Source organism: Mya arenaria, chromosome 4 (genome assembly GCF_026914265.1).
Source record: "Mya arenaria isolate MELC-2E11 chromosome 4, ASM2691426v1".
NCBI lineage: Eukaryota > Metazoa > Mollusca > Bivalvia > Myida > Myidae > Mya > Mya arenaria.
The window spans coordinates 13,137,430-13,155,330 of NC_069125.1; the positions used below are offsets into that span (position 1 = coordinate 13,137,430).

Genomic DNA, 17,901 nt, shown 5'->3' on the forward strand with positions numbered 1-17,901 from the left:
TAGTTGTAGGCCCAGGTCTACAAGGCCTATGTATATGTAGCTATGCCACTGTTACCGGCGTCGGCTCACTCACCACAAGTATTTATTTCGGTATTTCAATTCAATTTAATTCAATTCAAGGAGTAAAGTAATTATAGCATTCGTTTTTCAGATGCTTTACCGTGAAACAAAAACGGTCCGAAAACATGTGAGAGTCCCTTTTTTAAACGGTACATAGTTATTCTGGAAAAAAAACATCTAGGTTTAGAATAATGTAAGGGAATTAACTCGAAAATTGTAACGTGCCTGACACGGAAGCAGTTTTTGACCTAGAATTGACGTCACCGCGTAGTAAGATAAATAGAAATGTTATAACAAAGTAGTTCTTGATATTCTATCAGATTTCGGTATCATTTTGTGAAATCTGTCATAAATGATGCGCGCTGTCTAACGTAATTTATTCACTTACTCGTGATTCTTAAGATGAATTTCTGATAACGGATGTTTTGTTGATTTTATAGATTTACCTGGCTCTACTTTATCAATCCATCCGGTGTCCGCCATCTTGACAAGTCGGAAACGTTGATAGAACAAGTGACTCACCGGCAAGCCGGTATTTTTCGCAAATTGACTGACTTGATATAAAAATACAACTAATCGCTGGGTGGACATAAGAGAAAGGAACCTGACCATGTCACAGATGCTCCCAATACGGTTTCAGGAGCACCTACAGGTACAAAAACATTCGCTTGAATTTTCACTACACATTTTACACGCCCCTCAATATTTTCATAATTTCCAAATTCATCCACGTTTTTTTGTTTTGTATAATTGCATTGTATTATTGTTGAATGTTTCAGTATTAGGTTATTAATTATCTGCATAGAAAGATGTTCGCAACACAGTTTTAACGTCTTCGTTCGATAAAATACAGAAAATTGGGGGCGGATGATGTCACGCGATGTTGTTTGTTAAATCATTAATTAAAATACATGTTTTGGTTTTATAATACTTTGACAACCCTCCTCATTCGTTCGAACTATTGTAGCACAAATACTGGTATATTTTTATAGAAATTATATTATTTTCATCCTTATTAAATGCAAAGTATTTGTTAATGTTGTTTTTAAATTACCCCACCCACTAATTCAAAATGTTAAAAGTTGAACACAAGTGAAATTAAGCTTAAACTTACTCCATATACTTTAATTTACCAAAATTATTCACCGATAGTCTTCCAATTTTATGGAATGAGCAAAATGAATGTGGTCGTGATGAGTTTGGCAATCAAAATTAAGACTCGTGTCAACAAACATGAATTTTGTATTTTGACTTTAGTACTGAAAGTGAAATGAAGAAATTGTGAAAAGCTTGGCATTTTGAGCAAGCATAAAAACATTTTACTAGTGGAGGGCTTGTGCTTCAGCCTTAATTCAACCACTGATTGCGAGTGTGTGAAAGGAAATAAACATGAAATTCAAACTGTACATAATGTACAGCTTACCAACTTATAAATGACAAGCTCTGTGGCATGGATAGGAGAGACTCGTTTATTGATACCTTCTTGTTCCAATTTGTGTTAAGTATTAGATAAAGAGGCCTTGGTGACAATCTTTTTGCTTTTTTTACAGACTGTACAACGGCTATATTTGTGCATCTTGTGGGTGGGTCATCAACGACCCCTCACACTGCATCACTGTAAACACGAACTCTAAAAGGGAGACCCTTAACTGTGGTTGTTTGTAGAATATCTGGTTATAGCACTGAATTCATAACAATTTGCTGCAGATTTAACACTCCGTGAACCACATCCTGTTGAATTTGATGCATGCACAGGCACAGGTGTATGTTTGCACCTGTTGACGATTGGCGTAAAACATAAATATGAAGTGCTTATAATGCCAATCATGATTTAAACCTATTCTTTCACTTCAGCTCCAAAATGTTGGGATCAACGCAGCCAACATTGGCTTCAGTACACTCACGATGGAGTCGGACAAGTTCATCTGTGTGCGGGAAAAGGTTGGGGAGACGGCCCAGGTCGTCATCATCGACATGAACGACTCTTCTAACCCAATCAGACGGCCGATCTCTGCCGACTCTGCTATCATGAACCCAACCAGCAAAGTCATTGCGCTGAAAGGTGTGTATCTATGTTGTAAAATGTTCTAGCTCGCCTGTGTACAGAGAAATAAGGTTGAGATATTGTCATAGTCTGAATGTAGTCAGTATTTTTGTTGTTGCTTTTGTCATACAAAATCTAAAAACTCTATATCTAAATGAAGATAATTATACTCTGATTATTCGATCAGAGTCTGGTACCTTTGTTGACAAAAGTATTATCATTTTGGTTAAAATATTGTCTTTATAGTCATAATTATGTTGTCTAAAATTAATTCTGAATCAATATCTATGTTTATGTCCCTTATACTCGTGAAATTGTGTTCTTTTGGGGATCGGTAATCGGGCCACAATTTATAGCTATTTTGTTTGGCCTTACTAAACTGCCTCACAAAAATACCCGCAACCCAAAAGTTTTTCAACCTTTCTCCTGTGTTCATTTTTTTCATTACAAAATTAAGGGGTTAGGATGTCAGGAAATGCATAATGGTGATTGAAAAACCTACCTACCCACTCCTTCAAATGTTGGTAGGGTAAAGCCAAACAAATTAATTTATTAATGGTGGCCTTCATTTAATATATCTGTCCCTGTCTCTTGATTTAGTGATAATGCATATATAAAATCTACCTTTTTGCTAAATATAAGTGTTTTATACATATTTAAAGTGGGATGCTTTTTGCATTGATTATCATCACGATTTATCTTGGAGTAGAATTTCATTGTTGGTTATTGGTTTTGGGGTAATTTACTATAGTCTTGATTTAGTATTCTGCCTAGCCATTACCGCAAATACTCTTTATTGGAAATCTATGATCATTCCCATGATAATTTTCTATTGGAGGCAGCCTTTTATTTGCTATTGGGACCATGTCTATTCGCTTGATGGCTTGGGTCTAGAATAACCAGATTAAGAAACAAAATGGTTTCTTCCCATTTTATATGTAAATGTAACATCAATTGTGATGTAATATACTGTTATACAGAGTTTGTATATCTCCTTTTGCCTGTCAACCCAATCTGGAAAAGTTTGAGTACTTCTCAGTCATCGAAATTTGTCTTTTAAAATTTGTATGAACAAGCCCAAATTCTAATACTTTTGCCCGACATAATTTTTTTTAAAGAAGCCCTGCTATATAAAATTTCCGAATTTTAGCAAGCCTGGAGGACATTTTACCAGTGCAGGGCTTGCAGGATTGTGCTAATTAAATTGTTTGTAAAATAAGCATCGTTTAAAGAATTGCTTGCAGTCATTTGCAATACATGTATCTGTATGATATTGTCTTATTAATGCTATGTCTACACTGCATAGTGTTGTGTTTTTTGTTCATTATCAATGTTGATAACCCTTATGATGATGTTAATTGTTATATATGTGTCCATGGTCCTTATGCACAGGAGCATATGCCATTGTCTATTGTCGATTATACATTCTTGTCTATTTCTAAAATTGCATGGTCTGATAATGAAGTCTTTGCTATATACCACACCATAATGAAACCTCTAGTATTTAGAGAAATCTGTGTCCTAATAAATGGCATGTGCTTGTGTAAGGTTTTTAAAGAATATCTGTGTTTAGGGCAACCGGACCCTGCCTGGCAAAACCCCTTTACCTTACAGATTTTTTGGACCCCAGATAAAACAAATCTGATTTTTAGCTCGACTATTCGAAGAATAAGGAGAGCTATCCTAGTCACCCGAGCGTCGGCGTAACCACTTATGTTTTTTAAAGTTTTTGTAAGAGTTTGTGTACCACCTCAAATATTGACATATGGCTTTGAAACTTTGCACACTTGTTCAACATCATGCCCCCACCCTGTACACAGGAGGAGGTAACTTTATCAAGCATTTTGACAAAATTATGCCCCTTTTTTACTTAAAATTTACGTTTAAGTTTGCGTACCACCTCAAATAAGTCCATTGACATCTGGCTTTGAAACTTTGCACACTCGTTCACCATCAAGCCCCCAACCTGTACACAGGAGGAGGTAACTCTATCAAGCATTTGGACAGAATTATGCCCCTTTTTCGACTTAGAATTTACATTAAAGTTTGCGTACCACCTCAGATATTTTCCAATTTAATTTATGTAAATATCTCAGCACATCATGTATTGCATTGAAATCTAATCTAACAGTGATCCATGCATGTTTCGCCAAAACTTTTCAATCCATACACCGAAAAGCGGGGGAATAGTCGAGCGCGCTGTCTCTGTGACAGCTCTTGTTTTAGTTTATTACAATGAGAAACATGAGGTAAAAATTATTTAATGCACAAATGACATAGTAAGCATTTGAGACTTACTTCGCTGTTTTGACTTGACTTGAGAAAAAAACTAAAAACTATGTCTGTACTCTTCCTAGCATTTTTGAGGTCTTGCCTTAAACTCAGATTATTTTTTTAAGCCTTCTTAGAAATTAAACCATCAACATTACTTGATTTATGTTCCCACACTTTTGTCAAATATATTTGCAGCAAAATAAAAATCAACCATATTCATTATTATAATTGATTACTTTCTTAGCCATATAAAAATGTATATTGTTTTCTTTTGTCACTTATCACATGTTTAAGTTTGCAAGTGTTGGTGCAGCTTTGTCTCTGGCGATATTTTGGCTTTTTTAGTTTGTTGTTTCCATGCTTGCATAATGTGTTTGTTCTTGACAGGCTCTGCCCAGCCAGGGGACCCCAACGGTGTGTATTTCCTTGTTTGGCCCCGTCCCCCTTGACACGCCCCCATCTCATATATACACACACCCAGCTGAGCTGCTACTGCTGCTACTTTTGGCAGCCAATTGGCAGTGTGGCAGTATTGACACGTGCATAGCATAAAAGCATAACTAGGCAAATGAATTACAAGCATGATTTAAAATCTTTATATATAAAATGGTTTGGAAGAACTTAATAAATAAGTACAGCTGTTTAGCAATCTTTTTCAACACAATTCAGTGGTGTTTTTTTTTTTTCGACTTTTAAGGGAATTTTGGTGGGGAAATATAGTGTTGGGTCTGCAAAAAAGGGAATTATACTAACATGAATAAGTAAAATGTTCAACTTGTTTTCAAACCTTTTTATTCAACAAACCTATACATATTCATGATTGTGACTATGTTGCTACAATTGCTAAATGTTTAGAGGTCAATGCTCCTCTAAATAAAGTGATTTTACTTGGGCAGGGGAAAAATATTACTTTTTAAAGGAGGGGAATGGGGCCGAAATTTGGCCCCAAAAAACTGCATTTCTAATTCAGATGCAGTAGGATTGTATTTGTTTGCATTTTTGTACAAATTCTTTAAATGCATGAATTTCTTTTTTTGATTTGTATGTGGGTGGGTTTCTAGAAAAATTAGTGTAAATTGGACACCTTTTGAACTACTGTAAGATTAAGGTAATTTTTGATTATGTTAAAATCAGATTGATAACTTGTTAGTATATTTTAATAAAGTTGTTATTGAAGTTAGTCTAATCTTTATACACGTAGTGGTACATGTATGATAATTCCGACATTATTATTTGCACACAAACACACATTTTTAGATATGACCGCAGCTTCCTAGCCATTGACTGCGTACATCTATTATCTTAACTATTTTAAATATGATAGTACTCATAATTAGATTTCATTGACCAGTGATTAACTAGTTGCTTGGGTAGTGGCTTTTTCACTTGTGTAAATAAAATATTAGATAGTCATAATGGTTATAACACACATATTTAAAAGTATAATATGTAACTTATTAATTGAAATGAGACTTTATAAACAAGCATAATAATAGTTAGGTGACATGAAGTAAAATATTAATGATAAAGAATAGGCAAGTGAGCAGTTCTTCTTCATTAAAATATTACTTCAGGTCATCTAACATCTTAGAATACTACCTCATTGACTGACACATTGTCAACGCTAAATTTGAGGCAGGGATTGTGTATTGTGTATTGAATGAGTGGCAGTAGGCGAACCTTCAAACACCCTCAAAAGTTGAAATTCTTAATGACTAAGCTTAGTACTTATATATACCTATCTGCAATTGCATTGGCTGAAAATGAAGAATGTATTCTAAATTCTAATACTTGAAGTGTATTAAATAAAAAAAAATCAACACACTCTGCTATTTGAAATCAAGAATTTGAGAAAGTTTTGAATGAAATTTACCAGTTCAGGGCTTGTGGTCTTGTGCTTAGACAGCTGGCACCATTTAAAATTGTTATATATGAAGCAGGAAGTTTAATTTAAGGTTTTTGGCATTGTTTGTCTATTCATTTGTTGTGAGTTAATTATAGAGAACAGTCATATTGATCTGAAACTTGGCCAACGTATTTGAAATAACTTGTACATTATTTTGAAGTATGGCTTTTGAATTAACATTATAATTTTAATATTTGCATATCTATATATATAACTTTTAAAAGTTTTGTGTGTTTAGTTACAGTCATCGGAATAAGATTTTTGAATGTACAGGCTCGAATCCATAAAGTTGTGCTGGCTATCAACAAATTTCAACAAGTCCTGCTGCATAAAATTGAGAATTTTTGTCCGGCCCGGCAAGCATTTTACCAAAACAGGGCTTGCATCAATTTCGACCACAGAATTTACTATTTCCTATGGAGCACTTCTGTTGCAACAATGTGTTTTAAGTACTTTTTATTTGCTTTAGATTGTATTTTTTTACAATATGTTCGTACTAGGATCTAAATATGTTAGTACTAGGATCTAAATATAATAGTAAATTGATTCTTCAGAACTTTGTTAAAGTTAACAACTTGATTAACGACCTCATTGATAACCTTAAAACATGAAATAGGATGATATGTTCATAAATTAAAAAAAAGACATATGAAACAGTTGTTTCAAATCTTGTTAGAACTACTACAGATTTTAAGTGAATTCATTAGAGAAGTTAAGATTGAAAGTTTACAATGACGACGTTTACGAGGTTAACCTTAACGAAGTTCTGAACAATTGGCCCATTGTTGTAAGTCTTATTTCGGATCCTTTTCTAGAAACCACATCACTCCTTAAGAATATACAAAGGTCTCACCATCAAAAGGGTGCAGCGTTTTTTTTCCATTTGCGATAAAACTAAATATTGGGAATCAATAACACCAGATAGATGTTTCTTCTCAATGTTCGGGCTTTCCTTGAACCAGACAGTGTTTTGGTTGGTATTGATTGACAATGGGAATTTTGTGAACGGAGTAAGCCGTTTTTTGTTCCCTATCATGTTGCTCTATCAGCGAATTGACCTCCGCTTAGGAAACAGTGATAGGTGAAGGTTGCATTGTCATTGTTTACATGATTTACTTCAATATTTGGAGAGGAACTCTTGTAAAAGAGTAATGGTCTGGCCATGGTAAAGTGCTAATCACTGACTTTGTCCTATAGTCATCGAAATTATATTATTTGAATGAACGAGTCTGAATTCTGAGGGTACCTAGTGCTAGGTGTCGACAAATTTAACATGGGGTAATTTCAACCATTCTTTACTGCGAAAACTTGATTATTGAAAGACATCCGCAGAAACAATGCATTAATTATTTACTCTGTAAGTAGTTTATTATTATTCATGCCTCAGTGGTCATAATGTTATGATAACATGTACATGCATCACTTTTCCCCAGACCTCCAAACCCCATCCATTACTCTGATTTTGTAATTGTTAGTTATCCTATGCATAACCAAAATTGGTCATTATCCATTGGATTTGGCTGTTTCCAATATTCTTTGCATTTTTTGTCGCCCCCTTGCACACTTCCTCGGCATATATAGCCAAGAACTTGACCAAATGTTCATAAATGTTCATAATTGAAGAACCATTATTTTGTTATTTTCGACATGACTGTGTAGTGTTCTTGTGGGGTTTAATTTTTTTTATAATACATTTTCTGTAAAGGCATTGTCTTGTATGCATTTAGTTTTTGCATTTAAATGAGTTCTTTGAATTTGCAGTGCAGGTCTTTGTTAAAACATAAATGTATCATGCCAACATGTACTCAAGCATTGACAAATTCAAACTGTTGGTAGTCTTAGAGTCCATGATTTTTGTTTTAGTGGCACAGTTTGCAATGATTTTATAATGGTTTTCTTTATTCAGCATTACAATTGATCCTGTCATTGAAATAAAGACTTTTGGATGAACAAATCGGAACTTATATGCTTGTGCGTGGCATCAACATTTTCAACATGCCCTGCTGTATAAAAATCCAAAACATTAGCAAACCTGGAGGCATTTGTTTTGCCCACTGTTTATCTTCATTCAATACAAAAATATTTGGCACAAGATCTCTAATGCAGTATAAGTATAGCATAAATGTTTCGCATATTACGTTGGAAAACTAGGAAAAGCATGGCAAATTGTTTAAAACATTTACTGATTAATATGATCTCAAATGCAACATAAGTGTAGCAGATATGATTCACATGTTATGGTTGAAAAATAGCAAAAACGGGGTAAATTGTTTCCCATATTTAGTGCCCAATAAAGTTAATTCTCCTGTTGATAATTCTGCAGCAGATGGAAAATGTTTTGAAAACTGCATCACTCTTGCTTATTGGTAAGAAGTATGGTAATGGGTACGCTGATCATATGCTTAACCCGTGTTGTTTTTATTGTTTAATTTCAGCTGGGAAGACACTGCAGATCTTTAATATCGAGATGAAGAGCAAGATGAAGGCTCACACAATGACCGAGGAAGTTCTCTTCTGGAAATGGATCTCGGTGAACACTGTTGCCATAGCAACCGAAACTGCTGTATTCCACTGGCCCATGGAAGGTACTGTGGGTTGGCTGTGTATTTTTTTCTTCAAATTATGCTCTTTAATTGGCATGGCCACGGAAACTGCTGTTTTTCACTGGTTCGTGGAAGGTACTGTTTAGGTTGCCAGTTAACAGTTTTTGGATGTCCTTATCCTCAAAAAGACAATAAAATAAAATATAATTAATTGATTTCTACAGAAGAAGATGATCATTATAAGCTCTTAGATTCTGATCAAATTTTATTTTTTTCTATATTTAATATGAAATATATGCTTCATTTGTACAATTTTATGAAATAAATATGTTTAAACCAACCTTTTTTGGAAATCTAGGTTTATTAAGGCATCAGAATTTTGGGCCGAGATGATGATGCTATATTCAATACTTACAAACTGTAAAGAATGTGTATGTAGTAGAGTAAAAATTATTTCCAACATTTTAGGTGATTCGCAGCCCCAGAAGATGTTTGAGCGCCACTCGAACCTACAGGGCTGCCAGATCATCAACTATCGTACCGACCCAAAACAACAGTGGCTGCTGCTCATTGGGATCTCGGCACAGGTGTGTAACGGTGAATGGTAGTGATTTCTAAATGTGGTTGGTCAGTCTTTCTAATGGCAAACATTTGCAGAGCTCTGAATCACTCTAAAACTAGGTACACATTACAAGACCATAATGGGTAGTAGTGCATAGTGTAGTTTCGTGACCTATGGCCATTTTTCAAATACAACCCATTATTTGTTTATACTATAGGATTGAATAGGAATCTAGACAAATTGAAAATGCAGTTCTGAATGATTTATTGTGGACAAATTGTGATTGACATTTACGCTGAGAGCACAATGTTTACATTTTGATTCATTTGTTCAACTTGTGAATGATGTAATGTTTAATAAGCAAAATGATAATCTTATTACTTTAATGCATTCAGTTAAATATTATGTTTATATAATTTTGAAATAATTTTGAAATATCTAAAACTCATCAAAATTCAGTTCCAAATAGAATACAATGAAGCTGCAGCAGTTAAGCTATAATTTCAGCAAAATGGGTGCTTATAGTTTTAGCAAAAATGGGTGCTGATAGTTTTAGCAAAAATGGGTGCTTATAGTTTTAGCAAAAATGGGTGCTTATAGTTTTAGCAAAAATGGGTGCTTATAGTTTTAGCAAAAATGGGTGCTTATAGTTTAAGCAAAATGGGTGCTTATAGTTTTAGCAAAAATGGGTGCTTATAGTTTTAGCAAAAATGGGTGCTGATAGTTTTAGCAAAAATGGGTTCTTATAATTTCAGCAAAACCGTGTAGTTGGAGCTATGCAGCTGTATTCAGTGGAGCGTAAAGTGAGCCAGCCAATCGAGGGCCACGCCGCAGCGTTCGCCTCCCTCAAGGTGGACAATAACCCAAATCCCTCCACCATATTCTGTTTCGCCGTCCGTGGGCCACAGGGCGGAAAGGTAGGCCCATATTTGTTGTTTAAAGCCGGTCTTTTTTTTTCTAAAAGAAAGGTTGAGTTATTGCCACAGCCTTAGTGTTATTGACAGCATAATGCAATCACCATTTCCTTGGCCTTAACTTGTCAGATGTTTAAGATAGGCATAAAATCTTACAAATATGCTTGGCATCATAATTTTAACAAACCCAGCTTGATAAAAACCTGAGTTTTTGCAATCCTTCTAGGAAAAATATGAAGACTCATTTTTTGCATCTAAAATTCGCCAAAACAAAAAATGTGGTGATTGAAACAGAAATTCAAATACATTATTAATCTAAAATGAATATAAAGTATTTTAAATAAATGGTGAAATCAAAGACATTGTTTATAGTTGCTTTATATCAGGCTGTTAAATTATCATTACATAAGGTTGTAAGCACAAAAGTTCATTTCATATTTTGGCCGAATTTGCGGGTCTGCAAATGAGAGTATGTGAAGCTACCCCTTTAATTGAAAGTCATCCCATACATTGTTTGAGAAAAGTTGGCCATTAACATGAAGTAAGACACTTGTTCCTGTTTCTTTCAGCTACACATAATTGAAGTGGGCACGCCACCAGCAGGCAACAGTCCATTCTCTAAGAAGGCCGTAGATGTTTTCTTCCCACCTGAAGCACAGAATGATTTCCCCGTCGCCATGCAGGTAGGGACTGATTGAAAAATAGAAGTGACCAAAACACGTCTTTTGAATGAAAATACTTTGAAATCTTTTCAAAATGGCATGGATTTAGTTATGTGATTTGTCTGCTGTCACAGGGAACCCCTCCCCCCCCCCCCCCCCCCCCCCCAAAAAAAAAAGAATAACCTTTTGCTTTTGGTTGTGACACTCGAGTTTGCTTCAAATTTAAAATCAGGGGAGCCTTAAACAGTGCTTCTAGAAAGCAAGTTTTGCTTCAGTGGCAGGGTGCTTCATCCCTTTCCTACCCCCAATTGGGGCCTAAAGAATCCTCTCCATTGCCAAAATAGTTTCAGCCCTTCAGCTGCCAAGTCAATCACATACCTGTGTATTACATTTCAAAAAAGTGTCAGAGCTTGACGTCTTAATAGTTATAACATAAATGTTTTTTCTGTATTGCTCAGGTGAGCCAGAAGCATGGCGTGATATTCCTGATCACCAAGTATGGTTATGTGCACCTGTACGACATTGAGAACGCATTCTGCATCTACATGAACCGAATCAGCGGAGACACCATCTTCGTCACCGCCCCACACGATGCTACGTCTGGAATTATCGGCGTTAACAGGAAGGGACAGGTAAGTAACGTTCTTGTAGAAATATGTCATATACAAATAATTCCTGAAGATTGTGTATTAACGGCACTTGATTTAGAGGGTAATGTCTAGACTTAAATGATTTTGATAAACCTGTACTTTGGACAATCAGATTCAGTATGTCCTTTGAAAAAGACAGCTAATAGAGATTGTTCAAATTTAGTGCAAGTTAACTTTCCATTGGTTTTTGCAAATTGTCAGGCCACAAATTTTTAATTTAGAGAAATATTAAATGTACCATTATTAAGTTTATAGACAATAGCATTTCAATTTTACACCTGATAAGAGAGGCCAAACCCTCAAAATTGTGAAAAATTGGAACCCTTACAGAATTATTACAGTCAACTGTGGTATTTGCCATACTTACCCACTCTTGTGTTTTTCTTTTTGTTCAGGTGCTGTCAGTCTCTGTTGAGGAGGACAACATAGTTCCCTACATCACAAACACCCTGCAGAACCCCGACCTCGCCATCAAAATTGCGTCTCGATCAAACCTCCCCGGAGCCGAGGAGCTCTTTGTGAAGAAGTTCAACTTGCTCTTCCAGCAGGGAAACTACAGCGAGGCAGCCAAAGCAGCCGCTGGAGCACCTAAGGTATGCACTCGTTTACATTGCAAGAATAACTAGATTGTCAATGGAAAATTGTCTGCAAAATTTAAGAGTCATTCGGATTCACACACTGGTATATTTTCGTGGTCTGGGATTCTGAAAATTATTAAAGTTAGGAAATGAAATACAACTGAAATACAACTTTATTCATTTGTAGATATTTCATAAAGAAAGTGACAGCTCATCACTTGGATCTGTCTTATATATAGTCATTTACTTTTGAACCTAATAGTCTGGCAGAGTCCAAAACAGAAAAAAATAAGTCCTTGGGCCGTATATGATATCTCCTTCAGATAACCGTCTTAGATTTAACTTAATTAAAGAGTTGATTCTGAGTGTTTTGATGGGACTGTAAAATTAATTGGAAAATGGACTGAATGGAATCATTGAGGCATGTCTAAGGGTAAGGATAAGACTTATATTGAATACTCTAGTTATATCTAACTTCGGGACTGCATGGTTGGAATATGAAACTTAGTTATTTTTATGGCTTGCCAAATTGTCGGTAGGTCATAGGTATGCATTTTAGTCATAATGAAAGGACTAGTTTTCCTCTTAGATCCAAGATAAAGCAATTTGTTGAATATTTATTTTCTTGTTGGTGTAAAATGGTAATGGTATTAAATAACTAGGAAAATGAAAATATGCTCGCTGTGCAGTTTACACTTCTGTGTCAGCTATACCAGATAATGGGGGCAAATTGATACCAGTTGATTAAATGACTGAAATAAATCAGATTACAAGTCAATGCATGCGTATTTGCGTTCTCACAGGTTATCATGGTATATGTGTCATATACAAAGTTAGTGATTAGATTTCAAAAAAATTATGTCGCATATATACAAGATTGTCAAGTTCACGATAACATTATACATGAATGAACAATATGGTATGATTAAATGTCATGTAATGAGGTTTTGATTATTCTCGGAGAAGTGTGGCCTTTGTCTTGTAATGCTGTCTATTAATGTTACCCTGGAAACACTCCTATACACCTTTGTTTAACCTGTTTCAATCACTTGATCTAATTGCTTTTTAAACAGATAAAAAATGTCAAATAGGCTGTAATTGCAATAATGCCATAGCATTCAAACAGGATTTTGCAGTAGCCGTGCGTAATGTGTATGGTGCGTCATGGCCTCTATGCATTACCTTTAAAGTCAAGGTTGCTGTTATTAAAACACAATCAGACTTTTCAGGATATTAATTTAGATACTGTTTTTTTCTCTCACTATTTTGGAATGGGGTCAATGCCTTCAGATCGGAAAGAATGTGTCTTTTTCCACTGTAATTTAGAACAATAATTTAACTAGAAATTACTAGCATACTATAAAAAAAGTCAATTTTTTCATAAGTGAAATCAGGGGAAAGAGTAATACTTCATGTTATATCATTGGGAATGGATTTGAATAATAGCCCCAAATTTTTCATAAAGTCAAGAGTGGTCTTATGGTTGAGAGGTCCGCCTCGGACCCAAGAGGTAATGGGTTGGAGCCCAACTAGGGGTACATTCTCTTGACCAATCAAAAAGGACATTGATTTTTATCTGGATTGTGATTTATCAAGCCAATGGCCGACTATATTGGTATTTTAAAAGTAAAGTGATGTTTTACTGACTTCCTCCTATTGTTTTTCTAATCTCTCTATTCTATTTCCAGGGCATCTTGCGTACACCCGCAACCATCCAACAGTTCCAGCAGGTGCCCGCCCAGCAAGGCCAGACATCGCCTCTCCTGCAGTACTTCGGTATCCTGCTGGACAAGGGACAGCTCAACAAGTATGAATCCCTGGAGTTGTGCAGACCAGTCATCCAGCAGGGACGCAAACAGCTCATTGAGAAGTGGCTGAAGGAAGAAAAGGTTTGTCATAGGACAGGATTGAGCAAGTTATTATCTTGGGCCATATAATGATATTACAGAAGCATTTTATGTTAGAATTAAACATTTCTGTAAATTTACCATGTTATTGCTGAAGAAGAAAGTGTTATGCTAAAGTATAAACATGTTTTATGTATAATCTACATTAAGATATGAAAACTTCATGTTAAACAACCGATTTAAACATTTTAAAGCATTATTTTTTCAAGAAATATATCAATGTGGAATTTTACACATAGAAAAGTTAAAAGATATTCTTAAGGTGCTCTGTTTATACTTTGAATAAAAACATTTAAATACATACGATATAAACACATTTTGTAAACAGACTGATACTAACCGGTTTTTATATGTCACCTTTTCAACTGAAACAGTCCTTTTATGAAAGGAAAAACAGGTGATGTTCTTGTTTTTTGTTAAGGTATAAAAATGAAAAAAAAAATCATCTGGAAGTCTTTGAATTACTTACCATTTATGTTGAATTATCTCCCTTGCAGCTGGAGTGCAGTGAGGAGCTTGGAGACCTCGTGAAGGCAGGGGACACGACTCTAGCCCTCTCCATCTACCTGCGAGCCAACGTGCCGAACAAGGTGATCCAATGCTTCGCAGAGACTGGACAGTTCCAGAAGATCGTGCTGTATGCAAAGAAGGTCGGCCACACACCAGACTACATCTTCCTACTGAGGAATATCATGAGGATGAACCCCGAGCAAGGCCTCCAGTTTGCACAGATGTTGGTTCAGGAGGATGAACCACTGGCTGACCTTAACCAGGTATAGTTTTGCATTATGCAAGTAAGGTTGAATAATGTGAATGACTTATGACCAAGCTAGCAAAGTTCTGTTAGCAGTATTTTCTTATCTATTAAATAAAAAAAGTACTTGATTGTCAATCTGGCCTATTCACTATAAAAGTTTGGCTGTTGATGGTTGTTGGTTAAAAAGTGTGTCATGTCATTTTGCAAGAAAGCCCAAAAATCACTCACTTAAATTTCTTATTTTGCTCAAGTTGAACCCTGCATGACTCTTTTCATGATTATCATTGTGATTTTGCCTCAAGTTTTGGTGTCTTCAGACCAATGGAAGCATTCATTAGTCATTCCCATATTTTATGGTCTTGAAGCCATGCGCTTTCAATGATATTGTGTCTTGTTTGTATCAAGTCTCATGTCAGGAAATTCTTCATACTGCTTTATTTGATTTTGGTTATTGAGTTACAGGACAAAAATGGAATCATTTTAGCACCGTTGACGAATATGAGTTCATATGTGTTCAACTCAGACCTTTATTTACTGTTGTTGATTATATAACACGAGTCTCCATTTCCTATTAACTTTTCTGCAGGTTGTGGATGTGTTCATGGAGTCCAACCTGATTCAGCAGTGCACATCATTCCTTCTGGATGCCCTGAAGAACAACCGCCCAGCTGAGGGCCCCCTCCAGACTCGCCTGCTGGAAATGAACCTGATGTCTGCACCACAGGTAAAGTTGAGATCTAAAAAAATAATTTGATATACAAAGGAAATGAAAAGAGCAATTACCATTTGATATCAAACATTATTGTATATCACAGACTGAAAATGCAGAACAAACATTGTTATATGGCACAATTTGAGAAAATGCAAAATTTGTGTATGTTCAGACCAGAAAAAAAACTTCTTTAAATGTCTGTTCCAGTTTAATTGCTCATAAAACATTTGCGTAGTATTAACCAGATGTGTAGGTGTCTTGTACTGTAACAAAGAACACATATTGGAAGTGACACTTTGAAAGCATTCTACTTAAATCACACTGTCAAGGAGACATTCTATGGCATTTGATCTAGCAGTTTCAAAGTTCAAAGTTTATTGCTGGTCAGCATTAAATATGCCTATGGCCATTGCATAACTAAATATGAAAAGACAAGATAACCATGAGCCAATTGTTGGTTACAGGTAGCTGACGCGATCCTGGGTAACCAGATGTTCACCCACTACGACAAGGCCCACATCGCCCAGCTGTGCGAGAAGGCCGGGCTCCTACAGCGTGCTCTAGAACACTACACTGACCTGTACGACATCAAGCGGGCTGTCGTCCATACACACCTACTCAACCCTGAGGTTTGAACCATCTCGTCTTTAAATTACACATTTTCAACTTTATTTTTTTATTTTTTTGAGAATGAGAGCTTCATTTAGCCAGTTTGGGTGTTCCATATCCAGACTTTATTACAGAAAAAAACCTGTTTTATCAAATACTGTCAAAACTTCCTATGTTGATGTTATTGGGACCGCAGGAATTTTTTCGTGATATTAAAAATTTGATCCAACCGATAAACGGGATGTCTAACTGAATCCAAAATATTCTTAAAAAGTTCAACATAACCAGAATATCAAGATAATAGAGTTCAACACAGCGAGTTTTGACTGTATTATTGTCATTTGTTGATGAAGGAACATATATGGTTCATTAGACAGTTTGTTGTAAAGATAACTGTAGAAAGAAGTCTGTTTTACATGTTGTCTAGTCTACCACAATGGCTGATATTGATTAAATGTTAAGTCTAAAATGATATTGTTATGATATTGTTAATATATTGATATTGAATGTTATTGTTTCAAGAGTCAATTAAATGTGTGTTAGCCACAAGCTTATCTAACTTTTTAAAACTGTCCAAAAGATTTTAACTTAAATAAATGTGTTCCATTGCCTGGATACGGTATATGAAATCAAGAATTTTTAGCCTGGAAAGTAATTTATCAATATAGGGCTTGCATATTTAAGCTAATTTCCACCACTGACCATGAATTGTCTTGTATTCTCCAGTGGTTGGTGAACTACTTTGGCTCCCTCTCTGTCGAGGATTCCCTGGAGTGTCTGAAGGCTATGTTGACTGCCAACATCCGCCAGAACCTTCAGGTGTGTGTCCAGATCGCCTCCAAGTACCATGAGCAGCTCACCACTAACTCCCTCATTGAGGTGTTCGAGTCATTCAAGAGCTTTGAAGGTGGGTTGGAGTTGTTTTATTGTCATAAGCTTGTCAGTCTTTCAAAGACAAAGAGTTTAAGAAGTGATAATTTATGTATTGACAGCATCTATTGGCATACTTAATAATATTTTGAACAACTTTCATGAACATCAAATGAGTTGTATTGATTTAGTATTGTAGATTGTTATATTTTTTGGTGGTTATATTTTTAAATTTATTTTTTTAATGCTGAATGATAAATATTTTGTTCATGCTGTATGAAAACAGGAGGGTAAGCTTGCATATCAGTGAGGGATGCTAGTTTAAGGTTCAAAGTTTTTGCAGTTGTTGAAAAGTCTTGCCCATTTTATTATCCAGAACTTTTGTCCCATTTCAGGATTGTTTTACTTCCTGGGTTCCATTGTGAACTTCAGCCAGGACCAGGACGTCCACTTCAAGTACATCCAGGCTGCTTGCAAGACCGGACAGATCAAGGAGGTGGAGAGGATCTGCCGAGAGAGCAACTGTTACGACCCTGAGAGGGTGAAAAACTTCCTAAAGGTAGGAAAGATGCAAGGACTGATAAGCTTGGCTGTTTTTGTTTTTTTAAAGAAATATTAAGGTTAAATTTTCGTTGTTGTTGTTGTGCAAACCCTTCAACTTTGGCCATAACTCAAAAATCTGTCAAAATATTCACATGAAATTTAGTGTACAAATGACAAAATGCAAATGGGTGGCAGGGCTCATTTTCCGAATAATTTGTCTTGAAGTATTCTTTAGTTGTGTCCCTTTTAACTAAAAATGAACAGATGAGCCTTGGTTTTTAAATTACATTTACAAATTAGATTGCATTTG

At 35.5% G+C, this 17,901-nt stretch overlaps 1 protein-coding gene across 2 annotated transcripts in view; it reads left to right on the top strand.

Moving 5' to 3' along the window:
- The first annotated feature begins 522 nt into the window (after positions 1 to 522).
- The window catches only part of LOC128231283 (clathrin heavy chain 1), a 28,929-nt gene continuing 11,550 nt past the window's right edge, over positions 523 to 17,901 (top strand). Inside the window, exons 1-15 of one of the 2 annotated variants that reach the window (XM_052943907.1) lie at positions 523 to 712; positions 1,915 to 2,122; positions 4,766 to 4,792; positions 8,720 to 8,869; positions 9,296 to 9,414; positions 10,145 to 10,306; positions 10,873 to 10,986; positions 11,424 to 11,597; positions 12,011 to 12,208; positions 13,882 to 14,082; positions 14,598 to 14,873; positions 15,444 to 15,581; positions 16,034 to 16,198; positions 16,905 to 17,085; positions 17,444 to 17,607. In XM_052943907.1, the coding sequence (XP_052799867.1) occupies positions 671 to 712; positions 1,915 to 2,122; positions 4,766 to 4,792; positions 8,720 to 8,869; positions 9,296 to 9,414; positions 10,145 to 10,306; positions 10,873 to 10,986; positions 11,424 to 11,597; positions 12,011 to 12,208; positions 13,882 to 14,082; positions 14,598 to 14,873; positions 15,444 to 15,581; positions 16,034 to 16,198; positions 16,905 to 17,085; positions 17,444 to 17,607 (2,319 nt within the window). In that variant the 5' untranslated portion in view covers positions 523 to 670. The remainder of the gene's footprint in view (positions 713 to 1,914; positions 2,123 to 4,765; positions 4,793 to 8,719; positions 8,870 to 9,295; positions 9,415 to 10,144; positions 10,307 to 10,872; positions 10,987 to 11,423; positions 11,598 to 12,010; positions 12,209 to 13,881; positions 14,083 to 14,597; positions 14,874 to 15,443; positions 15,582 to 16,033; positions 16,199 to 16,904; positions 17,086 to 17,443; positions 17,608 to 17,901) is intronic. The other variant, XM_052943908.1, reaches the window with a different exon arrangement.